This window comes from Ochotona princeps, chromosome 1 (genome assembly GCF_030435755.1).
Source record: "Ochotona princeps isolate mOchPri1 chromosome 1, mOchPri1.hap1, whole genome shotgun sequence".
In the NCBI taxonomy this organism is placed as follows: domain Eukaryota; kingdom Metazoa; phylum Chordata; class Mammalia; order Lagomorpha; family Ochotonidae; genus Ochotona; species Ochotona princeps.
The window spans coordinates 105,340,553-105,365,308 of NC_080832.1; the positions used below are offsets into that span (position 1 = coordinate 105,340,553).

The 24,756-nt window shown below is 54.1% G+C and overlaps 2 protein-coding genes across 2 annotated transcripts; both read left to right on the plus strand.

Annotated features, from left to right (window-relative positions):
* Nucleotides 1–31: 31 nt before the first annotated feature.
* MRPL2 (mitochondrial ribosomal protein L2) lies at nt 32–8,041 on the plus strand. The gene is made up of 7 exons (XM_058662773.1): nt 32–240; nt 3,840–4,008; nt 5,350–5,491; nt 5,585–5,700; nt 5,774–5,884; nt 7,377–7,450; nt 7,769–8,041. Exons 1-7 carry the CDS (start codon nt 145–147, stop codon nt 7,982–7,984), a joined length of 924 nt encoding a protein of 307 aa, XP_058518756.1. The 5' UTR covers nt 32–144; the 3' UTR covers nt 7,985–8,041.
* Nucleotides 8,042–8,316: 275 nt separating this feature from the next.
* Nucleotides 8,317–24,130, plus strand: CUL7 (cullin 7). Its single transcript, XM_058662628.1, has 26 exons — nt 8,317–8,672; nt 9,420–9,998; nt 10,398–10,549; nt 10,673–11,164; nt 12,206–12,338; nt 12,451–12,647; nt 12,887–13,139; nt 15,192–15,429; nt 15,520–15,625; nt 16,629–16,856; nt 17,103–17,193; nt 17,288–17,459; nt 17,625–17,730; nt 18,011–18,106; nt 18,325–18,500; nt 18,858–18,991; nt 19,232–19,417; nt 19,614–19,720; nt 19,813–19,995; nt 21,610–21,770; nt 21,916–22,132; nt 22,211–22,469; nt 22,948–23,093; nt 23,189–23,315; nt 23,403–23,602; nt 23,746–24,130. Exons 2-26 carry the CDS (start codon nt 9,428–9,430, stop codon nt 24,067–24,069), a joined length of 5,055 nt encoding a protein of 1,684 aa, XP_058518611.1. The 5' UTR covers nt 8,317–8,672; nt 9,420–9,427; the 3' UTR covers nt 24,070–24,130.
* The last annotated feature ends 626 nt before the right edge of the window (nt 24,131–24,756 follow it).

A 24,756-nucleotide genomic window follows, 5' to 3' on the forward strand; every position in this document is an offset into this window, starting at 1 on the left:
CCGGACTGCAGTTCTCTGCCCACCTCCGTTTACGTCAATGGAGAGCGACGGTGCAAGGAGCACTTAGCGTCATCTGTAATCGCCAAGCAACCTGGTGAAGGCAGAAGGTGGCGTGCCGAGTCCACCAGAGTGTGGTCACCCAGCATGGCCTTGAGTGCCCTGACCCGCGCTATGGGCTCCCTGAGTTTGGGGTCTGCAGCTGTCACCCACTCCGTCCAGAATCTGTTCCCCGCCTCCCAGGTAATCCACCTTACCTTCAAACATTTGAGGGCTGTTTGAGTTAGGGCAGCCGGGAATGGGAGGTTGGAGTCGCCAGTCAGATTAGGAAACACACTGGAGCCTGTGACCTTAAATAGAGCACTCTCAGCCTCAGCTCTCTCTGACAGTGTCGCTATGCCGTAGGGAGAAGTTCTGCAGAAGAAATACTGAAGATCATTGGTACCAAATTTAGTAATAATTGAATTGAATGCTTGCTGTAACCCAGGTCTAAATGTTACAAATTTCCCAATCAATGAATCAATGAATGCTTTGCAAACACTCTATAAGGTAATTATTACCATTCCCACTGGATGATCAAAGTCTAGTTACTCTAGGCCACACACCAGGTATTATAGCTGTGCAGTCTGGCTTCTGAGCCAGTGTGCTTAGCCCTTGGAATGCTGCAAAAGATGAATGGCAGCTGAAATTAGACAATGCAGTGTACTGAGAATAAGGTCTTTGAGTGAAGGCATTCTGACATTTCCGACAGGCAAATTGGAAGCCACAGAGGTTTTTTTGTTTGTTTGTTTTGTTTTGTTTTCTCTTAAAGATTTAATTACTTTTGGACCCAGTGTGATAGCCTGATTGTGAAAGTCCTTGCTTTGCATCCACTGGGATCCATATGGGCACCGGTTCTAATCCTGGCAGCCCTACATCCCATCCAGTTCCCTACTTGTGGCCTGGGAAAGCAGTCAAGGATGATCCAAAACCTAGGAACCCTGCACCCACATAGGAGATTCAGAAGAAGCTCATGGTTCCTGGTTTTGTCTCTGGCTTTCTCTCTGTAAATCTGACTTTCCAATAAATAGATAAATCTTTTTAAAAAAAGATTTATTTTTATTGGACAGACAGATCAAATTTACAGAGAGAAAGAGAGACAGAGAACAATCTTGCATCTGCTGGTTCACTCCCAAAATGGCCACAACGGCTGGAACTGAGCAGATCCGAAGCCAGGAGCCGCCTATAGGTCTCCCACATGGGTGTACTGTCCCAAGGCTTTGGGCCAACCTCCACTGGTTTTACATCTCTCAAGCAGGAAGCTGGATGGAAAGTGGGGCAGCCAGGAAACAAACCAGCGCCCACAGGGGATGCTGACGCTTATAGGTAGAGGATTAGCCTGTTGAGCCAACATGTTGGCCCCAGAAAAGAGAAGTTTTCAGGCTTGCCCTCTGGCATTCTCAAGCTGGTTAGGGTAGCGTTGGCCAAAATATATTTACAGGGCCTGGCACGTTGGCCTAGTGGCTAAAGTCCTCACATTGAACATGCCGGGATCCCACATGGGCGCCGGTTCTAATCCCAGCAGCCCTGCCACCCATCCAGTTCCTTGCTTGTGGCCTGGGAAAGCAGTCAAGACAGCCCAAAGCATTGGGACCCTGCACTTGTGTGGGAGACCTGGAAGCAGTTCCTGGATCCTGGCTCCGGATCGGCGCAGCACCGGCTGTTGCGGTCACTTAGGGAGTAAATCATCAGATGGAAGATCTTCCTCTCTGTCTCTTCTCCTCCTCTCTGTATATCTGACTTTCCAAAAAAAATAAATAAATCTTTAAAAAAAAAAAAAAATATATATATATATATATTTACAATTCAAATTTCTGCTATATTGAAAGCATGGATTTCAGTAAGGAGCAAGACAGAGATCTGCTGCACGATCCTATGTGATCTTACTGTGGAGGCCAGAGGCAGTGGTACTGAGAGTGGTCCTTGGGCAACTGCTGGGAGTGGTTGGGGGAAGAAGGTTTCCCAGAGAAGGAGATGTCCAAGGAGAGAATATTCCACTGGAAAAATACCTCAGAGGTGAGCACCTGGAGTGAGGCGAGGTGATGAACACAAAGAAAAAAAAAAGGGAACCACACTGCTGTGGTCTGCGCAAGGTCTGAGAAAGATAGACTTTGGGACAGCTGGTCTAGGGCACTTCCAGTAGAACGTGGACTCCAGGTAAAATGGGCTGTGCCCTCTCCTCTGGGTTGGTATTTTGTTTTTTGTTTTTTTTTTTTTTTTTTGGCTTTAAAGATTATTTTAGGGGTTAGTGGGTGGAGCTACTAACAGCAAGGATGGCTGCATCTCATGTGAGCATCCATTTGAATTCTAGCTATTTTACTCCTGTTCTAGCTCCCTATTTAGGCATCTGGGAGAGCCAAGTACCTGGGCTTCTGCTCCCCGTGTGGGATACCAGGATGATGCTTTTGGCTGTTGGTGTCAGCCCTGACATTGTGACTATTGGGAGAGGGGTGGTGAACCAGCAGGTGGAAGATCTCTTTGTCACTCCACCAGCTTTCAAATAAACACTTTTTAAAATACAAAGTTTATTTTAAAGGTAGAGCAACAGGAAGAGGGAAAGAGAATATCTTCTGGGGCTGGCAAAGTGGCATGCCATGCCAATCCTCTGCCTGCAGTACCTGCATCCCATATGAGTGCTGGTTAGTATCTCAGCTGCTCCACTTCCTATCCAGCTACCTGCTTATGGCCTGGGAAAGCAGAGGAAAGTGGCTCAAGTCTTTGGACCCCTGCACCTATGTGAGAGATAAGGAGACAGATCCTGGCTCCTGGTTTCAAGTTGGTTCATCTCTAGTCATTGCAGCCATTTGGGAACTGACCCAGCGATGAAAGATCTCTCTCTTTCCTCTGTAAATCTATCTTTTAAATAAATATTAAAAAGAGAAAAAGGCCCAGATGGTAGCCTAGAGGCTAAAGTCCTCACCTTGCAAGTGCCGGGATCCCATATGGGCACCAGTTCCAATCCCAGCAGCCCCGCTTCCCATCCAGCTCCCTGCTTGTGGCCTGGGAAAGCAGTCAAGTATGGCCCAAAGCCTTGGGATCCTGCACCTGCGTAGGAAACCTGGCTCCTGGCTTCAGATCAGCTGACCTTTATAGTTGCAGTCACTTGGGGAGTGAATTATCAGATGAAAGATCTTCCTCTCTGTCTCTCCTCCTTTGTGTATATCTGACTTTCTAATAAAATAAATAAATCTTAAATTTAAAAATGAGATAAATTTTTTTTAAAGATTTATTTATTTATTTTATTGGAAAGGCAAATGTACAGAGAGGTGGAGAGACAGAGAGGAAGATCTTCCATCCAATGATTCACACCCCAAGTGGCTGCAACGGCCGGTGCTGTGCCGATAGGAAGCCAGGAGCCTCTTTCGGGGTCTCCCATACAGGTGCAGGGTCCCAAGGCTTTGGACCGTCCTCGAACTAGTTTCTCAGGCCACAAGCAGGGAGCTGGAAGGGAAGTGGGGCTGCTGGGATTAGAACCAGCACCCATATGGGATCCCGGCGCGTTCAAGGTGAGGATCTTCACCATTGTGCTATTGCACCGGGCCCGAGAGCAAGATTTTTAAAGCTCTTCTATCTTGTGGTTTACTTCCCAAATGCCTGTGACATCAGGAGCCTGCAACTCCATCCCGCTCTCCCAGTTGGAAAGACTGTTTCCCTGGATCTGTATTAGCAGACATTGCAGTATGAAAGCTCGGTGTCCCAAGCAGTGTCTCAACCTGGTAAACCACTGTGCCAGCTCTCAGGTTTGCTCTAATGCTTTTCTTCCAGGTGACTTGGAAGTGCAAGCAATTTTTGTTTCACCCCAGGTGATCAGCAGTGCTGTCCTCCAACTGCCGCCCACCTTGCTGTTCCCCTCCTGCCGCGCATTCGTCACTTCCATGGCCCTTCATGCCAAGTTTGTTTCTTGGAAGAGTCGTACCAAGTACACCGTAGCACCTGTGAAGATGAGGAAGACAGGGGGCCGTGATCATACAGGTGGGGGAAAGGGAAAGGGGATTTAGCCAGGAAAGGAAAGAACCGAGCTGGACACCAGCTCATACCCTGGAAGGCCAAGGAATGCCATTTAAAAGTAATACGTGTGGGCTTGGCAGCGTGGCCTAGTGGCTAAGGTCCTCGCCTTGATTCCATGTGGCCGCTGGTTCTAATCCCGGCAGCTCCACTTCCTCTCTATCTCTCCTCCTCTCAGTATATCTGACTTTGTAATAAAAATAAAATAAATCTTTAAAAAAAAAAAAAAAGTAATACGTGGGCCCGGCGGCGTGGCCTAGCGGCTAAAGTCCTCTCCTTGAAAGCCCCGGGATCCCATATGGGCGCCGGTTCTAATCCCGGCAGCTCCACTTCCCATCCAGCTCCCTGCTTGTGGCCTGGGAAAGCAGTCGAGGACAGCCCAAGGCTTTGGGACACTGCACCTGCGTGGGAGACCCGGAAGAGGTTCCTGGCCTCGGATCGGCACACCGGCCCGTTGCAGCTCACTTGGGGAGTGAATCAACGGATGGAAGATCTTCCTCTCTGTCTCTCCTCCTCTCTGTATATCCGGCTTTCCAATAATAATAAAATCTTTAAAAAAAAAAAAAAAGTAATACGTGCACACAAGCCAGGGAATGGAATCTAAGACACCAGCCCACTAGTCTGTGCTTCCAGACATACTCTGTGTGGCCTGTTTCTTTCTTTTCTTTCTTTTTTTTTTTTTTTTTTTTAAGATTTATTTATTTTTATTACAAAGTCAGATATACAGAGAGGAGGAGAGACAGAGAGGAAGATCTTCCATCCAATGATTCATTCCCCAAGTGACCACAACGACCAGTGCTGTGCCAATCCGAAACCGGGAGCCAGGAACTTCCTCCAGGTCTCCCACGCGGGTGCATGGTCCTAAGGCTTTGGGCCGTCCTCGACTGCTTTCCCAGGCCACAAGCAGGAGCTGGATGGGAAGCGGGGCTGCTGCGATTAGAACCGGCGCCCATATGGGATCCCTGCGCATGCAAGGCGAGGACTTTAGCCTCTAGGCCAGGCCGCCAGGCCCTGTGGCCTGTTTCTTCAATACTCTAGGAATCACAGTAATTGAAATGTTTTTAGTATAATTGACATGGACCTCCGCTAACTTAGATTCAGTAATTTGATGGAATTTCAAGAATCACGTGATTATATTTTCATCAAGCTCCATACAGTTTCCTGCTTCCCCCAGTGTATTGTGTACAAACTGTGATCCCTCTCTGCTTGGGCCTTAATGCTGGGAAGCAGCCTTCTCCCAGCTGTTCCCAGTGCTGGAGGCTGACCCGGTCTGCTCTGGATCATGTCCCCAACCTCTCCTGACCACAGGTCGCATCCGAGTGCATGGCATTGGCGGGGGCCATAAGCAGCGCTATCGCATGATTGACTTTCTGCGTTTCCGGCCAGAGCAGGACACTCAGCCTGGCCCCTTCAAGGAGAAGGTCGTCACGGTCCGCTATGACCCTTGTAGGCAAGTTTGGGATGGGGATGGGGGCTGAAAGACTTCTGTGTAAGCCTCTGAGAAGATGATCCTGCCTACTCACCAGTCCATCCCACCGAACAGGTCGGCAGACATAGCCCTGGTGGCCGGTGGCAGCCGGAAGCGCTGGATCATCGCCACCGAAAACATGCAAGCTGGAGATATTCTCCTGAACTCTGACCGAATAGACCAGATGGCAGGTAAGAGCCAGCTGCCCAACATGAGGGCTGAAGGCTACAAAGATCCATGTGCTGAACCGGCTCTGTGTTTCAGTTGCCGCCCAGGAAGGCGATGCACATCCTCTTGGGGCCCTGCCCGTGGGGACCCTCATCAACAACGTGGAAAGCGAGCCAGGTCGGGGAGCCCAATACATCCGAGCTGCAGGTATGGCAAAGGGAACTGGGGGGCCCACCATCTGGAACCCCAGAACAGTAGCTAAGATCACAGCTCTGAGCCCACTGGCCTTTGTCTGCTTCACTGACAACGAGATAATGGGGGAGCGGACAGGGGGTGGATGAAGATGTGCTTGTGGTTTTGTTTTGTTTTTAGTATTTATGAAGCTTGTATTACATGCCAGCCTGTTTGCTGGAGACATGCAGTGCACTAGTTTTTCAGATTTTTACTAATAAGGCAGATTTACAGGGAGGAGAGACAGACAGAAAGATCTTCCATTCACTGGTTTACTCCCTAAGTGGCTGCAACAGCTGGAGCTGAGTCAGTCCACAGCCAGGAACCTCTTCTGGGTCTCCCATGTGGGTGCCGGGTTCCAAGACTTTGGACCATCCTTAACTGCTTTCCCAGGCCACAAGCAGAGCTGAATGGGAAGGGAACAGCCAGGGTGTGAGGTGTGAACCAGTGCCCTTAGGGGATCCAAGTGGTGGGTAAGTCAGTTGAGCCATCACACTGGGCTGGATGTGCTTGTCTTTTGAGTTCAGCTATGGCATCTATTGTCAGGATTAATCGATCAGACAAGAAGATGCTTTTATTTTATTAAACTACACTACGGCCATCATCCATGCTTTTAGGGTAACTTGCTTTGTCTAAAAACATAGACTTTTATATCCCCAAAAGCCAGGGTGATGAAGTTATTGTTACAAAGACCACGATATGCAAACTTTTGTTAATCATTACCTTGGAGAAAACTAAGTCTCTAGGGTTGGTTTTTCTTTTTTTTTTTTTTTTAAGATTTATTTATTTATTTTTTTATTACAAAGTCAGATATACGGAGAGGAGAGACAGAGAGGAAGATCTTCTGTCCAATGATTCACTCCCCAAGTGAGCGCAACGGTTGGAGCTGTGCCAATCTGAAGTCAGGAGCCAGGAACCTCCTCTAGGTCTTCCACGCAGGTGCAGGGTCCCAAGCTTTGGGCCATCCTTGACTGCTTTCCCAGGCCACAGGCAGGGAGCTGGATAGGAAGTGGAGCTGCCGGGATTAGAACCGGCGCCCATGTGGGATCCCGGTGCGTTCCAGGTGAGGACTTTATCTGTTAGACCATGCCGCTGGGCCCATAGGGTTGGTTTTTCTATCTTAATTAAACTTAAAGCCAAAAGAGAAGAGCAACATAGCCAATGAACAAAAGAGGGTAAGAAATATGCCTTGGAGGTATGGGGACCTTCTTCCATAATTTATAACCTGAGGGAGCCATGAAAGAGAGCTTTGGGACTTGTTGCTCCAAAATAAACCACCACACCAGCTGTTCTTCCCTTGTTATAAGCCTCTTGTTCACAGACACTCAGCTTCTTCAACATTCTCTGACCCATTCTCTCCTAGTGGGCATGGCAAGGGCTGCACAGAGGTTAGAGCCCTGTGCCCATCGCCCACAACCTCCTCTTTCCCGTGTGGAGGGTGGCAGAGCTGCATTTCTCTCCTCCCCAGGAACGTGTGGCGTGCTGTTGCGCAAAGTGAATGGGACAGCCATCATCCAGCTGCCCTCCAAGAGGCAGATGCAGGTGTGTGTGGGTACAGGTGGGAGTGATCAACAGAGGAGGAATTTCCAGAGTGCACCTTTGGTGTCTGGGGAATAGCTTGCAGGTATTCTATGATGCCAGGAACAGTGGCCTGGAGCCCCACTACACAGCCAAGCATGCCTTGCAGGGTTGACCCCATAGTAGTAGAACTGAAAACTATGTCCTGCAGCTAACCCAGTTCCTGCCATGGTTCCTGTGCGTTTTGCCCTGGCCTCTCGTCTTACCCCCACCCCCAAGACTTGGGCCCTCAACACTGCCGGTCCCTTTCCCCTCCGTGCTGCATCTGCTTTCTCTTGGCAGGTGCTGGAAACGTGCATAGCAACCGTGGGCCGAGTGTCCAATGTTGATCATAACAAACGCGTCATCGGCAAGGCGGGTCGCAACCGCTGGCTGGGCAAGAGGCCCAACAGCGGGCTGTGGCATCGCAAGGGGGGCTGGGCTGGCCGAAAGATTCGCCCGCTGCCCCCCATGAAGAGTTACGTGAAGCTGCCCGCTGTCTCTGCTGCCCAAAGCTGACATCCTCCCCACTGTACACCCTAATAAAACGGACCCTTTTCCCTCGTTTTTATCCTTCATAGGTCTTTTTGTGTTTTTTAAGGGCGGTGGTAGCGGGAAGCAGTAATCAACCGGGGCTAGGGTGAAAAGAAAACAAGAGAGGACCAGACGGGGCCATCCCACATCCCGGAGCACGGAGCAGGAGCAGGCGCCAAAACGAGTCCGAGGCTGCAGGAGCGGGGGTGGGGGGAAGTGGCAAAGGCACTTCCGGGGAGGCCGGAAAGGAAGAGGAAAGGGCGGGGCGGAGCTGCCTCGCCAGGTGGCACCCGCGGGCCCCGCCCCGACGCGATCTCGGGGCCCCAGCTTTTCCGCCCGGACGAGCGCAGCGGACTCACGCACGCCTCCGGCGGCAGGGCCTAAGCCCCGCCCAACCCGGCCGGAGGCGGTCCCCGCCGGCCCACACCAGTCTGGCCCGCCCTCCCTGCAGGAGCCCTGGTTGTTTGGTGGCTGCGGGCGCGCCACGCCCCCTCGTGGCCGCCTGCCCGCGGCACGCCCCCTCCCGCCCCCCGGCGACCCCCTCAGCCAGCCCCCGGCGGCGGTGGCGGCGGCGCCCAGGCCTTCCGTCAGCCGCCAGCGCCGCCGTCGCCGTCGCGAAGGACGGACCCCCCACCCGCCCCCCTCCAGCGCCAGGACTCGGTGGAATTCTGAGGTGGCCAGAAGCCCCGGCGCGGGCTCTCCCGGACTGGCGCCCCCGGCCGCTCGCCCGCTTCCCCGCCAGCCCCACCCCCACGCCCCCTCCCCCGCGCCACAAGCTTCAGTTCCCTCGTGGCCCCCTTCCCTCACCACGTCGCGGGATTCTCCCTTTTCCCGCCTGCCCCCCTACTCTGTCTCACTCCCCTGACCCCACCAGCCGCCCCCCCATCTTGCCTCCCCCTCGCGTCCCTCCGCGGCTCCTCAGCTTGCCACCCGCCGGCGCCAAGCCTTTCCTCCCTGCCCACCGCTCCCTGCTCTCCCCCGCCAGCCGGGCGTGGGGAGGTGGGGTGTCAGCTGAGCGCCCCTTTGCCCTGGGCCTCCCGCTGCCTGGTGAGCGCGCGCACACTCGTACCCCGAGCCCAGCCCAGGGCCCTGGATTTGCTGAGAACTGTCCCGGGCCGCCCTGCCCCCACCGCGGCTCCCCCGCTCCTGGCCGCTAGGGCCCCTTCTGGGATCTTGCTTTTGGCCCCCCGAATCAGTTTCCGGACAAACACCACAGCCTTGCTGTGCTGAAGCCAGCCGGGACTCCTCCCCACTGAGCGACAGCAACGCCTGGGCCCGGCTGTGCCCCTACCTCCCCCCAAGGCCGCCCAACAGCTGCTGCCACATTTCCTTTCCCAAACTCCTGGTCCAGCCTTGGTGTTCCCACCACCCCCTCTGGCTGGTTGCAGCGGGCGTTTCTGTTTCTCCTTGTGTGTCCCAGGTGCCAAGATGGTGGGGGAACTGCGCTACAGAGAATTCAGGGTCCCCCTGGGACCCGGTCTGCATGCCTACCCCGAGGAGATGATCCGCCAGCGGGTGGGTCACGACGGCCACCCCGAGTTCCAGATCCGCTGGCTCATCCTGAGGCGCGGGGAGGAGAGCGAAGGGGCCTCCGGCCAGGTGGACTGTAAGGCCGAGCACATCTTGCTGTGGATGTCCAGCGATGACATCTACGCCAACTGCCACAAGATGATGGACGAGGACGGCCAGGTCTTGGGGCCCTCGCAGGAGTCAGCGGGGGCCCTAGACAAGTCTGTGCTGGGCGAGATGGAGGTCGATGTGAAGGGCTTGATTCAGAGGGCTCTTCGGCAGCTGGAGGAGTGTGTGGGCACCACTCCTCCGGCACCCCTACTGCATACCGCTCACGTGCTCAGTGCCTATGCCAGTATCGAACCCCTCGCGGGGGTATTCAAAGACCCCAAGGTCTTGGACTTGCTAATGCACATGCTGAACAGTCCTGATTATCAGATCCGCTGGAGCGCAGGCCGGATGATACAAGCCTTGTCCTCCCATGATGCTGGTGAGGGGCTGTGGGGAAGGAGGATGAGTGGGAGAGAGGCAGGGGTGGCTTGCACTCAGGACACTGAGTGGCAGAAGCCTGACCTCAGTAGAATGGCAAACGTTTGCTGCCCTTGCCTTAGAGTGGGGATGTGGGGATGAGTGGGAGGGGAACAAGGGTGTCTTCAGAAAGTCAGGAGTCTCATGGGAATTGGCCTGCTGTACGGAGGAAGAGCTGAGACTAACACCGAGCGTGTGCACATGTGTGTACAGGGAAAAGCAACTGGCTTTTGAAGTACATCATATTGGTGCCACTTCCTGGTGGTGTGATGGTTGGATTGGGATCATAGAGGCCTCAGATGAGGTACCTGGGGCAGGGTAAGGCTTAGGGAGCAGTTACTGATGGAAGTTTGGGTTCCAGGGACCCGGACCCAGATTCTTCTGTCATTGAGCCAGCAAGAAGCCATTGAGAAACAGCTGGATTTTGACAGCCGCTGTGCTCTGCTAGCACTGTTTGCCCAGGCCACGCTGGCAGAACATCCCATGTCTTTTGAAGGCATTCAGCTGACACAGGTAGATCCCCTGAGGGCCAGCTGGGCGGCATGGCCAGAGGCTTGGGCCTCTGTAGCTGTCCACGAGACCAGAGAGGCTGAGGCCGAGATGAGGCAGGTGTAGAGCACAGGTTGTATCCCGCAGGTGCCAGGAAGACTGCTGTTCGCTTTGGTGAAGCACTATCTGCAAGCCACCTTCCTGCTGGACCAGCTGAACAGCAGCACTAGACAATCGGGAGCCCAGAATGAGGACTTGAGTAGGAACCGGAGTCGGCTGGAGCTGGAGTTCAGCATGGTCATGGGCACCCTGATCTCAGAGCTGGTGCGGGCCATGCGCTGGGATCAGGCTGGCAACAGGACAGGGACTTGGTCACACTCCCCCGGTTCCATCTTCCAGCCTCAGGGGGCAGATGCTGATGACGCACAGCTCCCAGCCACCCAGGCTCAGCCCTTTCTCTACGGGTCAAAGAGATTTCGCCCTCGCTCTCAGTTCGCCAGTGGCAATACTTACGCCTTGTACGTGCGTGACACTCTGCAGCCGGGGATGCGAGTGCGGATGCTGGACAACTTTGAGGAGATCAGCGCTGGCGACGAGGGCGAGTTCCGGCAGAGCAACAGCGGCATGCCACCTGCACAGGTGAGTATGTGACACTCAGTGGCGGCACGCTACTGGATTGAGACAATCCCTAGGGAGACCTAGCTGGGAACGGGTATCAGCAATGGTAGGAAAGGATGCAGGATTTGTGAGGAGGAGACTGAAAGGCAAGGCTGCCCCAAAGGTCTGGACGAGAAAGATAGGGTGCTTGAGGCCAGCAGGAAGCATAAGGACAAAAATCATGCAAGAAAGGGGGAAGGGAAAGTAGAACCCATGGATAAGGAGCCTTTGTGTATATGTGTTCTCTGTATGCCAGCATTTTCTTTTACAGAAAGTTTTTCTTAAGATTTATTTATTTTTATTGGAAAAGCAGAAATACAGAGAGGAGGCGAGAGGAGACCAGAGCTGAGCCAATCTGAAGTCAGGAACTTCTTCCAGGTCTCCCATTCAGGTGCAGGGTCCCAAGGCTTTGGGCTATCCTCAACTGCTTTCCCAGGCCACAAGCAGGGAGCTGGATGGGAACTGGAGCAACTGGGACTAGAACCAACACCCCTATGGGATACTGGCACTTGCAGGTGAACGATTAGCCTGTTGAGCCATCGTGTCAGCCCATTCGTCACGATTTTTTTTTTTAATATATATTTGTTTTTATTGGAAAGACAGATATATAGAGAAGGAGAAACAGAAAGGAATCTTCATCCACTGGTTAACTCCCCAAACAGCCTCAACAGCTAGAACTGAGCTGATCTGAAGCCAGGACCCAGGAGCTTCTTGGTCTCCCATGCAGGGGCAGGGTCCCAAGGCTTTAGGCCATCCTTTGCTTGCTTTCTCAGGGCACAGGTAGGGAGCTGGATTGGAAGTGGAGCAGCTGGTATTAGAACCGGCATCCATATGGGAGCCTGGCTCGTGCAAGGCAGGATTTTAGCCACTAGGCTACTGCACTTGACCCCCTTCGTCATAGATTTTTTTTTCCAAGCCAGGCCTTATGGTGACTCTAAGGGCTTTAGTCTTTGTTGGTCACAGCCACTCAGTCCCTCGCGAGCCTTCTCTTCCCCCACCCTGTCACTTTCCCTCATCCCACAGGTGTTCTGGGAGTCAACAGGCCGCACCTACTGGGTACACTGGCACATGCTGGAGATCCTGGGCTTCGAGGAAGACATCGAGGACGTGGCCGTTGCTGATCAGTGTCAGCAGGCAGTGGGAGCCCTGGATCAAGGTGAGCCTGGGAGGAAGTTGGGGTTGGCTCTGAGCTGAGTGGAAGTGTCTGGTGAGCTGACACCCTTGTATGTGCCCTCCCTCCCCCTCCCCCACCCCGCCCCTGTCCACAGCCCGGCCCTCCCTGCGCTGGAAGCCCATGAGCGAGCTCTATGCTGCGCCTTACGTGCTGCCTGATGATGACGATTCCGAGGAGAGGGAGCACCTGACGCAGGCTGAGTGGTGGGAGCTCCTTTTCTTCATCAGGCAGTTGGAGGAGTCGGACCACCAGGTCATCTTGCAACTGCTCCAGGAGAACCTAGATGGGGAGGTAGAAGCCCTCGGCGGACTGGGCAGTGGGGTTTGGATCAAGAATGGACTGCAGGGACCCCGTGTTCCAATGTGGGGGAGGGATTGGTGAGCTTTCTGGGAGGAGCCAGCTGCCTACTGGCTGTCACACACTTATCTGTGTTGAATGTGTGTACGTAGAGACACCCCTGCCCTTAGCAGGGACTCCAAAGCCCACACGTTAGCAGGGTTGCCTGCAACAAGAACTGTTCTCTTTCACAGCACATTCTGGATGATGAGATCCTCTCTGAGCTGGTCGTGCCCATAGAGCTGGCCCAGGAAATGATGCTGTCTATGCCACAGAAACTCAATGACAACGCCCTTAGGGACCTCGTCAACTGCCGCATCTACAGGAAGTACGGGCCTGCGGCCCTGGCCGGCCAGGCAGCCTACCAGGCCTCTCTAGAAACTGAGCAACAGGTCCTCCCACCTGAAGCCCAGCCCCAGGAATCGGAAGGTGCAGTCAAAGCAAAAGGTAGATGTAAACAAAAGTGCAGTGTTGCATAGGAAAGCTGTCCACGCTCACAGCTATACAACCCCTCCTAGACAGGATAGCATCTTACAGGGTGAGCATTGTGGCACTGTAGGTGAAACTGCCGCCTGAGACACCTGCATCATGTGAGGGCCAGTAAGGCCCAGATGTTCAATTTCTAGCCTGACTCACTGCTAGTGAAGCAGTAGATGATGGCTCAGGGACATGAGCTCCTGCCATTCACATGGGAGACCTGGCTAGAATTTGAGGCTCCTGGCTTCTGCCTGGCTCAGCCCTGGCTACTTTGTTCATTTGTGACGTATAACAGTAGATGGAAAATCTCTCTCTCCTTCCCTGTCTTAGTCACTGTATTTTTCAAATAAATTAATAAATCTTTAGAAAGTGGCACTTTGGGAACAATCTGGAACCTGGAGATGGGCAGCAAATGGAAAAGTTGATATACTCTTCTGGTCACAGCACGAAAGAGGCTGGAAAGTTAGACAATAGCAGGAGGTGTTCAAGGCTTTGAAGAAGCCCTCTGGTGGGACCTGGGCGTCAGGTTACTGCTTAGGATGCCTGCCTCCTGTGTGAAATCCCTGCCTCAAGTCCCAGATACACTGCTTCAGAGCCAGCTTCCTGCTGAGTACTCCAGATGCCGCAAGTGATGACTCCGACGCTTCCCCACGTGGGAGACATGGATGGAGTTCCAGGCTCCTGACTGCAACCTACCCCAGACATAGCTGTTTCAGGCATCTGGGAAGTGAATCAGCAATTAAAGATTTCCTTGTGTCTCTCTGCTTTTCAAATAAAATGAAAATATTTTTAAAGGCTTAATAGTACTCTTGTGTTTTGAAAAGATTGATTTATTTGAAAGGCAGAGTTAGAGGGAGAGACATAGATCTTCCACATGCTGGTTCACCCCCAAATGGCTGTAGCAGCCAAAGCTGGGCCAGCTCGAAGCTGTGGCCTTCTCCGTATGTATCTCCTGTGAGTATGGGGCAGAAGTAATTAGGCCATCTTTTACTGCTTTCCTGGGTGTTTTTGCAGGGAGCTGGGTCAAAGTGGAACAGCCAGGCACCAGTTGGCCCCCGTGTGGGTTGCTGATATTCCAGGCAGTGGTTTTACTCACTACACCACAAAGTTAACACTGACTTTATGGTAGGGAAAAAGCTGTGTGCTAGTACATCTAGGTACATGATCTGTTGACTTTAGGCAGAGAGCTGCCTAGCTGTCTGTAAGTATACAGAATATAAAATTTTTCATGAAACTGTTCTAGGTATTATAAGTACATTGAGATACTATGGGACTGGCATTGTGATACAGCACGTAAATCCTCTACTTGCAACACCTGTATCCCATATGGGTGCCTGTTCAATACCCTGCTGTTCCACTTCCGATTCGGCTCCCTGGCACTTAGGCTCCTGCACCCATGTGGGAGAACTAGATTAAACTCCAGGCTGCTGGCTTCAATCTGGCCCAGGCCTACCCATCACAGCCATCTGGGTAATGAACTAGTGGGTAGAACATCTGTGCTTGTCTCTCTTCCCCTCTCTAACTCTGTCAAATAAATAAATTGAATATTTTATTAGAAAAAAAATTTTAAGATTTATTATTATTTTTATTAGAAAGGCTGATATACAGAGAGGAAGATCTGTCTGATGGTTCACTCCCCAAGTGGCCACAACAGCTGGAGCTAAACCAATTTGAAGCCAGGAGCCCAGAGCCTCCTCCAGTTCTCCCACATGGGTGCAGGGTAACAAAGCCTTGGGTTGTCCTTGACTGTTTTCCCAGGACACAAGCGGGGAGCTGGATGGGCAGTGGGGCTGCTGGGATTATAACCAGCGCCCATATGGGATCCCAGCGCATTCAAAGTGAGGACTTTAGTCACTATGCTATCGCACCAGGCCCTAGAAAAATTTTTTAAACCTAACTTTTAGGGGGACAAATAAAAGCATTTTGAGGAGAAATGAGAAAGAAAAGAGAGCTGTGACCTTACCCTTTTGTAATCACTGTTGTTAATGACAGCTCACCCTTGTGGCTTCTGGATTTCCACAGCCCAAGAAGCACCGTGCTGGAGCCCTGGTTCCCCTCTGCAGCGTCTGGCAGAGGAATGCAGCCCCAGTGGGAAAGTCCTCCTGGACCTGGAGCGGGCGCTGGCCTCTGAGGGCAGTCGGCAGAGTGCTGTTGCACCCTGCCTGCTGCAGCTCCAGCGACACCCCCAGCCCTTCCTGGTGCTGATGCAGAGCCTTGGCACACCTGCCACCAACCGGGCCCTGCACCTGTCTGCTCTGAGGTACAGGGATGGAGAGTGAGGGGTGGAGGTGGACAGAGGGGCAACTGTGAGGCTGACTGCCCAGCTCCATCCTCTCCTCCAACCCCCCAGAATCCTGACACAGCTGGTGGACTTCCCTGAGGCCCTGCTGCTGCCCTGGCACGAGGCCATGAGCGCCTGCATGGCCTGCCTGCAGTCCCCAAAAACCGACCGAGAGGTACCGTCACCTTACCCTGGGAGCCTCTGGAGGAAGAGGGAGTGCCTTAGAGGTAGCAGCTGGGGAGGCTGTGGCCCTGGGCTGTGCTCTGGGGTAAAGGCCCTTATGCTCTCAGTTTGCCATTTGGGTTTTAAATGGAGTTTTATTTTCTTGACTAGGTAACACACTCACATGGTTCACAAATCAAAACAATGTAACAAGGTATACACTTTCATACCTGCTGCCTGTCCTCCTAGTGCCCCTCCCACACACACATACAAACCCTCACTGCTGACTGCTTCATTAACTTAGGTACCTTCCTCCCTGTGTGTCCTGGTGCACATACAAAGAACCCCAAATGTAAAGTTTCACTGACTAGCCCCTTGTTTACAACTGGCTTGAAGTCCTCACTGACTGACCTCTTGGCCAGGCTGATGGGAGAAAGGGGCTGAAGGCAGCAGAGGGCACCGACATGTCCCAGAATCCCCAGCAAGAGCTACAGAGAGGTCCTGCATGCAGAAGGAGTAAGAGAATGGAGGTCATGGCGGTGGGTGTCTGCAGTCTCTACCTCAGGCTAGATTTAACAAGGCATATTAAATCTACACTGGGGTGGGCTCTGACAGTGTTCTCACACAAGCTTGGTCGTTTCCTAAGGTCCCTCCCAGCCACCTACGTCCCATGCCTTGGGCCTGCAAGTCTCCAAACCCAGTCCTGCAGTTGGGCTTTAGGGCAGCTGGACCTGTCCACGGGAGCCCAGGGCTACACTCTCCATCTCTTGCAGACAGCATCAGTGGCCTGGATCCTTAGGGTGGCTGGGCAGCTCAGGGCTTTTTATGCTTATTTCATTTTTGTCTCTGGTTCTCCAATCCCTTCTGGGTCTCATCTGTTTACATCCTCAATCACCGTGGTCACTGCAGTGTCCCCAGCATACAGCGCACCATGGCTCTTGGCTACTGTGGGTGTCCTCACGGCTAAGCCTCATGTTGCTGGACTCAACTTCCCTGACCTGAATACATCCCTGCAGGTGCTCCAAGAGCTAATCCTCTTCCTACACCGCCTGACCTCAGCAAGCCGGGACTACGCCGTTGTGCTCAATCAGCTGGGAGCCCGCGATGCCATCTCCAAGGCCCTGGAGAAGCACCATGGGAAGCTGGAACTGGCACAGGAGCTGCGAGACATAGTGTTTAAGTGCGAGAAGCATGCCCACCTGTACCGGAAGCTTACTACCAACATCCTGGGTGGTTGCATCCAGGTCAGGAGGGCAGCTAGACCTGCAGACCTTTGGGAGAATTCAGTGTGAGCAATGCTGGGGATGGGGTGGGCAGCTCCCAGGAGTCTGGGAAGGGCCTTGCTCCCATTGTATGCCTGCCAGGTCTTCTCTGCCACACATAGAGGGAATTTCACCGCTGCCCTGATCTTGCTTGCTCCTATGTGTCCATGTGTCTCTCTGTGTCCTTTCTTCCTCACCAGCCCCTTCCCAACCCTGTTGTCCCTGCAGATGGTGCTGGGTCAGATCGAAGACCACAGACGAACCCACAGGCCCATCAACATCCCCTTTTTTGACGTGTTCCTCAGACATCTCTGCCAGGGTTAGTGCCCCTTCCCATAGCCCCCACACCTGTCTTGTGTCCCCTCCTGCTCCCTCTGGGCTGTGCCTTCCACCTCTGCCCTGCTCCCCCCCAGGCACCAGTGTGGAAGTAAAAGAGGACAAGTGCTGGGAGAAGGTGGAGGTGTCCTCCAACCCACAGCAGGCTAGCAAGCTGACAGACCGCAACCCCAAGACCTACTGGGAGTCTAGCGGCAGCTCCGGCTCCCACTTCATCACCTTGCACATGCGCCAGGGCATCCTCATCAGGTACCACACCCACTTAACAAGCACTGTGTCCACTGAGCAGCACAACTAGGCTTGCTTGGGCTGTTGCTGCGTTTGTCTGGGGAGGGCCTCTTCTCACTGCCCACATTGGGCCAGACAGTGCCCTGGGCTTGGGTGTGCCAGATGTGGCTTCTCTCCCACTCACAGGCAGCTGATCCTGCTGGTGGCCAGTGAAGACTCAAGTTACATGCCTGCCCGGGTCGTCGTGTGTGGGGGTGACAACGCCAGTTCTCTCACCACAGAGCTCAACTCGGTAGAGACCTCTACTCCCCTGGCCCATCCCCCATAGGATCTGCTTTCTGCTGTGGACTCCAAACTCCTTCCTGTCTTGTGCCTTACAGAAGGCACAGTGAGTTGTTCCTCTCTGTGCCTATGTGACAGCTTTGGCTATGAGCAAGGAGCCCACCCATCCCTGGGCTGTAGAGTGGGACGGGGGACGGGCCAAGGACTTGGGCATTGCATGGGCAAACCTGGGAGCACTGGGTGCTCCTGTTCACAGGTATGGCAGTTACAGCCCTGTCTCTATCCTGCAGGTGAACGTGTTGCCCTGTGCCAGCCGTGTGGTCCTGCTGGAGAACCTGACCCACCCTTGGCCTGTCATCCAGATCCGCATCAAGCGCTGCCATCAAGTGAGGCCTAGGACACAGGGTGTGGCCTCGGGTGTGAGGCTCTGGGCCCTGTCACTGTGGCCCATCTTGAGCCAAGAGGGGCACTGCCAGGGTATTGGACAATCTCATACATAGGGGTGAGGCTTGAGGGCATAGCTCATTGCAAGCATTCCATAGATGGCAGTTGAAAACAGGTGTGTGCGTGTGTATGCACACACATACATAGGTATATGTTGCAGGGTGGCATGGACACACGCATCCGGGGAGTGGAGGTACTTGGCCCCAAAACAACAGGCTGGCCAGTGTTCCGGGAGCAGCTGTGTCGTCACACACGCCTCTTCTACATGATCCGGGCACAGTCCTGGAGCCAGGACATAGCAGAGAACCGCAGGAGCCTGCTGCACCTGAGTTCTCGGTATGTAAGCATATGTGCATCTATGCACATACATTCATGCATGTGTACATGTGTGCGTCTGGAAGCCTGGGTCCTGCACATGACTGGTGTGCAGGGCCCAATACAGATCACAGGATGGGGCTATTAAGTGCCTGGAGAGGGGCTGGAGTGTCAGGAGGGGAGGAAAGGACGAAGGGAAGAGATTTCTCTGTTGAGCTGGGGATGGGGATACTGGACAGCCCACGGCAACCCTGAAGAACTGAGTGGGGCTCTGAGGCAGGTGCTGGGATCAGCTCTCAATCTCAGCCTGGGTGGACACCGACTAGGGAGTATGCTGCTCAGGCCCCTCACATCTGCATTTTCCATCCTCACTCCCAGGCTCAATGGGGCTTTGCGCCAGGAGCAGAATTTTGCTGATTACTTCCTTCCTGACGATGAGGCCGCCCAAGCACTGGGCAAGACCTGCTGGGAGGCTCTGGTCAGCCCCCTGGTGCAGAACATCACCTCCCCTGGTAACCATCCTCCCTGCTGGTCCCCTTTGCATCGCCTGGCCCCACAAACCCACGCTTAGCTGTGCCCTAGAACCACTGGGTTATACGCTCTTTGCTCTTTGGGTGCAGCCAGGGTCTCACTGCCTGTCCCTTTCTCTGTGTCACTCTGTCCTATTGCTCGTTGTCTACTTCTGTCCAATCCAAGCTCTCTCACAGCCCTGGAGACATATTGTGCCTTGCCTTACTTTGCTCTTCCTGCAGACGAGGAAGGTGTCAGCCCCCTGGGCTGGCTGCTAGACCAGTACCTGGAGTGTCGGGAGGCTTCCCACAATCCGCAGAGCCGCGCAGCAGCCTTCTGCTCCAGGGTGCGCCGCCTCACACACCTGCTGGTACATGTGGAGCCCTGCCAGGTGCCACCGCCTCCGATCATCGCCACTCCTCGGCCCAGTAAGTCCTGAGGGTTCTGACTGCGAGCCTCACTGGGAGCATTGGATTCCTGGGCTCCCACTAGCATGCCACAGGGTCCGGGCCCTCCCCATGTGCCCAGCCTATTCATCCTGCAGTGTGGCAGAATGTCATGGAGGGGACTCAGGAACCAAATGGCTACCCTTAGTTGAGTTGTCCATTTTCTTCGGCTCCCCAGAGGGCCGGAATCGAAGCCACGACTGGAGCTCTCTGGCCACCCGGGGCCTCCCCAGCAGTATCATGAGAAACCTGACACGCTGTTGGCAAGCCGTGGTGGAGGATCAGGTGAGCAGGAGTGGGGTCAGGCATCATGGGGCACTACGGTGGGTGATGCTGCTGCGTCTTCACCCTCTTGCTCCTCCCTTCCTCTCTTGTAGGTCCACACCTTTCTGGTCTCACACTGGCGAGATGAGAACTTTGTTCCGCGCTATTGCGAGCACTTTTACAATCTGCGGAAGTCAAGCACTGAGCTGTTTGGGCCGCGAGCAGCCTTCCTGCTCGCACTGCAGAACGGCTGTGCTGCTGCCCTGCTGAGGCTCCCTTTCCTTGCAGCTGCCCACGTGAGTCTCCCAGCTGCAGCGCGCCTCTTCCCTCCCAGCAGGCACCTCCTGCATGCTTGTTTGGTGTCTTTGTAGATGACCACAACATTGAAAAATGCATGCTGAATAGACTAGAATGTGCTACCAAGTGTATCTTGATAAGTGTTCTGTTCTTATGCCTGATTGTTCATGTACCTACGCTCAGGACCAAGCCAGAGGCAGGAGTCTGCAACTCAATCCAGGTTCCCAGTGTGGGTGCAGAGATCCAAGCATATGGCCATCATTTGCTGCTTTCCCAAGCGCATTATCAGGGAGCTGGATTGGAAGTAGAAGAACTAGAATTTGAACCTGGCATTCCTACATGGGATACTGGTTTCTCAATAGGTGGCTTAATGTGCTGTGCCACATCCCCATTGTGTCCATAAATGTGATAAGTGTTCTAGCTGTCTGCCCTGTGGTAAGAGCTGAGAGGGAAGAGTGACCAGCTGCGTGAGTCCTTCCTTCCAGGGATAGTGTTCCAGGGAAGGCACACAGTGCTGCAAGTGGTACCTGCCACACTGGTGCCCTGGTAAGCAAGTCATGGTGCAGTGGGAGTTCAGGGCTGCTGGGTGGCGCCAGCTCTGTGGGCATCATGAGTACCTTATTGCAGTTAGCCACCATGCACATAACCTCATTTTGTAAAAGATATACTTATTTTACTTGAAACTCAGAGTTAGAGAGCTCTTCTATCCACTGGTTCACTCCCCAGATGGCTGTAATGGCTAGAGCTGAGCTGATCGAAAACAGAACCAGGAACTTCTTTCAGGTCTCCCACGTGGATGCTGGCTCCCCAGCAATTGGGCCATCATCTGTTGCCTTCCTAGGCCATAATCAAGGATCTGGATTGGAAGTGGAGCAGCCAGTACACAAATCAGTGCCCATACAGGATACTGGCATCTCAGGAGGAAGATTAACTTGCTAAACCACTGTGCTGACCCTAACCACCTCATTTTAAAGTACTACTGTTGGGCCTGGTGCGCTAGCCTAGTGGCTGAAGTCCTCACCTTGCATGTACCAGGATTCCATATGGGTACCAGTTCTAATCCTGGCAGCCCCGCTTCCCATCCAGCTCCCTGCTTGTGGCCTGGGAAAGCAGTCAAGGACAGCCCAAAGCATTGGGACCCTGCACCCATGTGGGAGACCCCGAGGTGGCCCCAGGCTCCTGGCTTCAGATCGGCGCAGCTCTGGCCATTGGGGTCGCTTGGGAAGTGACAACAAAGGATGGAAGATCTGCTGTCTGTCCTCTCTCTATATCTGACTTTCCAATACAAATAAAATAAATCTTAAATAAATTACTGCTATTAGGAGCCACTATTGTGCCCACCTACAAGGCCAGAATCCCATATGAGCATCATTTAGTTCAAGTCCTGGCTGCTCCACTTTTCAGTCTAGCTCCCTGCTAATGCATCCAGGAAAGCAGATGATGGCCTAAGTGCTTGGGCCAGGCTCCTGGATTATTTATTTATTTATTTTAATAAGTTCTGTGGCAGTGTGAAGCAAGGAAGAGAGCTGCCAGCTGTAGGCATATAGGCTTCCAGCTGTTCTTGTCACTCTGTTTGCTGGTTCAGGGTCTGTCTGTGCACTTTTGATGCCTAGGTGAGCGAGCAGTTTGCCCGGCATATTGACCAGCGTATTCAGGGCAGCCGCATTGGTGGGGCGCGGGGCATGGAGATGCTGGCACAGCTGCAGCGCTGCCTGGAGACGGTCCTCCTCTTCTCAGGCCTGGAGATGGCAACCACCTTCGAGCATTATTACCAGTGAGAGAGGGAGATGGGGTGGGGTGTGGGGGGTTGATGACAGGACCCCAGGCCAGTCCAAGGAGTCCGGGAGTCAAGTGCAGGTGGGCCATCACCACCACCCACCCCACTGAGGCTTGGCCCTGGCTACGTGTGTGTGCTGCAGGCACTACATGGCGGACCGTCTCCTGAGCATGGGCTCCAGCTGGCTGGAGGGGGCCGTGCTGGAGCAGATCGGCCTGTGTTTTCCCAACCGCCTGCCCCAGCAGATGCTAAGGAGCCTGAGCACCTCTGAGGAGCTGCAGCGCCAGTTCCACGTGTACCAGCTCCAGCGACTCGATCAGGAGCTGCTGAAGCTGGACGACGCAGAGAAGAGGATACAGGTGGGTGCCAGCGTGGGCAGGCGATGGAGGCGGCAGCGGACTCAAGGAGGCCCATGATGGGATCCTGTGTCCCTGCAGGTAGGCCAAGAGGCTGGCAGCCAGGAGCATGAGAGCCAGAGGAAGACCGTCAGGTCGGCCGCAGCTATGAGGTTTTTGGAGGAAGAGGAGGATAACAAGGACTTTTACTATGAAGGGGTGATGCCGGAAGTGTCTGTGCTCGTCCTGTCCCCCCGCTGTTGGCCTGTCTCCTCTATATCCCACATCATGGACCCCAGGATCTGCATACCTTCCTTTCTACGGGGCACTCTGAACCGATACTCCAACTTCTATAGCAGGAGTGAGTAGCCAGGGTGAGAGGCCCAGGGCTGGGACTTGACCTTGCCTTCGCATGGAGTTCCTTAGGCAGCGAAGGGAGGGCTGTTCTTGGGCCCCTGACACCCATGTTGGAGACCTGAATGCAGTAGTTCCTGGCTCCTGGGTTCAGCCTGACCCAGCCCCAGGAGCTGTTGCAGTCATTTTGGGAGTAACCAGGTGAATAGAAGATCTGTCCCTCTTTCTGCCTTTCAAATGCATTAAAATAAACTTCCTTAAAAATACCTTCCCCCACCACTCCAAAGACTGGGATGAGAGCCTGCAGGTGTCACAGGACTGGCCCAGGTAGCTTCTGCATAGAGAAGCTGACCAAGGAGGCAGGCCCGGGAGGACCGTGGCATCCACGTGTCCCACAGAGGTCAGCAGTGGCAGTGCTTGGCCAGGGCACACCCTCTCTTCAGCCCAACTCTTTGACACCCACCCCATTCCTGGCTCCTTTCTAGCTCAGCGCCACCCTGTTGTAGATGGAGGTCTGCAGAGGCAAATTCAGTGGACGTGGCTGGGCCGAGCTGAGCTGCAGTTTGGGGACAATCTCCTCCATGTGTCCACCATACAGATGTGGTTGCTGCTGTACTTCAATGATCTGAAGGTGGCCCAGCCCCTCTCCTATCCCTGCCCATCCTGCCTGTCCTCCCCTGTCTGTTCTACAGGGGGCACTGAGTGTCTACCTCCTCCTTTCCCTAGACTGTCTGCGTGGACAGCCTGGTGGCACTCTCGGGGCTCTCTGCGGAACTGCTGAACCAGGCCATCAGGCCACTGACCTCGTCCCGAGGCCCCTTGGACTTTCATGAGCAGGAGAACATTCCAGGAGGTATGTGCTAGGAGTCCTGAGCCTCTGCTGTGAGCCCAGGCCAGCCGCACCCCGGGGGAACCCCGGTGAGTGACCAGTGTATTTCAGGTGTGCTCAAGGTTCGAGATGAGGAGCCAACACCTAGGAGGAGTAGCGTGTGGCTTATCCCGCCCCAGACCTACATGAAAGCTGAAGGTGAAGGGGGCCGCAACCTGGAGAAGAGACGGAACCTGCTGAACTGCCTCATAGTCCGCATCCTCAAAGCCCACGGGGACGAGGGACTGCACATTGACCAGCTCGTCTGCTTGGTACGCTGTCCAGGGCTGTCGGGGAGGAGGCGGGGCAGGGCCCTGGCCCTGAAGACTTCCTCTCTGACACTTGTTGGAGTGGCCGCAGAGGGTGTTGAATACAGCCCCCTGCTAACCTGCTGTTCCTGTGTTCTGCCTGCCAGGTGCTGGAGGCCTGGCGCAAAGGCCCGTGTCCACCCCGCAGCCTGCTCTACAGCCTTGGCAAGAACTCCACCTGTAGCAGCACCGACGTCCTCTCGTGCATTCTACACCTGCTGGGCAAGGGCACGCTGAGGCGCCAAGATGATCGGCCGCAGATCCTGATCTACGCGGTCCCCGTGACCGTGATGGAGCCCCACCTAGAGTCCCTGAGCCCAGGCTCCTTGGGCCCCAATCCCCCCCTCACCTTCCATACTCTGCAGATTCGCTCTCGGGGGGTGCCCTATGCCTCCTCCACTGGCACCCACAGCTTTTCCACTTTCCGATAGCTATGGGAGGGAGTCTGTGAGCGGGGCTTTCCACAGAATAAAACACAAGCGTTTGATTGCATGGTGTGTGTGTGTGTGTGTGTGTGTGTGGTGGCAGCTCCTGGGGGCTAGGTTCCAGCAGTGATGCCACCACCAGACAACACAGGGTTCATGGTCAGGTAAGGGTGGAGGTCTGCCCTTCCGCGCTGTGCACAGGGGATTGCATGAACTGAGGTGGGGTTGGGCCCCTTCTCATGCTGATGCTGAGTTAGCATGCTGCAATCGCAAGCCCATTCCCCCCTCTTCCTTTTCTGTCTCACCTATTGTACAGAGCTGCCACCTAGTTCCCTTGGCAAGCCAGGTCTGCCCTTGCTGCTGCAACTGGCTCCTCTTGCCCCACTTGTACCTAGGTGGGTATGTGAGGGAACCCAGGGCTGCAACAGCCTACAGCCTGTCCAGGCCACTGGGGAGGAGGGAAAAATCCATGGTTCTTTGCAGCCAAGGCGAGAGCTATAGGAATGGAAGTTGGGTAAAGTGGTGCGTTCAGGATGGGGCAAGAAAATGAGGGGCTGCAGAGGACATGGGACGTATGCTTGCTTGGCACTATTTTAGACTTCAAAAAGCTCAGAGGCAGAAGGAGGCACAGGTTTATGTTGCAGCACAAAACTGAAATCCAAACCTAGTTTTTACATAACACACATTGCCCCC

What these genes read in the sequence shown, in the direction of transcription:
- CUL7 (XM_058662628.1), top strand. Translation starts at nt 9,428, where the DNA reads ATGGTGGGGGAACTGCGCTACAGAGAATTCAGGGTCCCCCTGGGACCC. An exon ending in CTGCACCTGTCTGCTCTGAG is followed by an intron (nt 15,430 to 15,519) that starts GTACAGGGATGG and finishes CCAACCCCCCAG; the next exon opens with AATCCTGACACAGCTGGTGG. An exon ending in TTGACCAGCTCGTCTGCTTG is followed by an intron (nt 23,603 to 23,745) that starts GTACGCTGTCCA and finishes TCTGCCTGCCAG; the next exon opens with GTGCTGGAGGCCTGGCGCAA.
- MRPL2 (XM_058662773.1), top strand. Translation starts at nt 145, where the DNA reads ATGGCCTTGAGTGCCCTGACCCGCGCTATGGGCTCCCTGAGTTTGGGG. An exon ending in ATCTGTTCCCCGCCTCCCAG is followed by an intron (nt 241 to 3,839) that starts GTAATCCACCTT and finishes GTTTCACCCCAG; the next exon opens with GTGATCAGCAGTGCTGTCCT. An exon ending in CCGAATAGACCAGATGGCAG is followed by an intron (nt 5,701 to 5,773) that starts GTAAGAGCCAGC and finishes TCTGTGTTTCAG; the next exon opens with TTGCCGCCCAGGAAGGCGAT.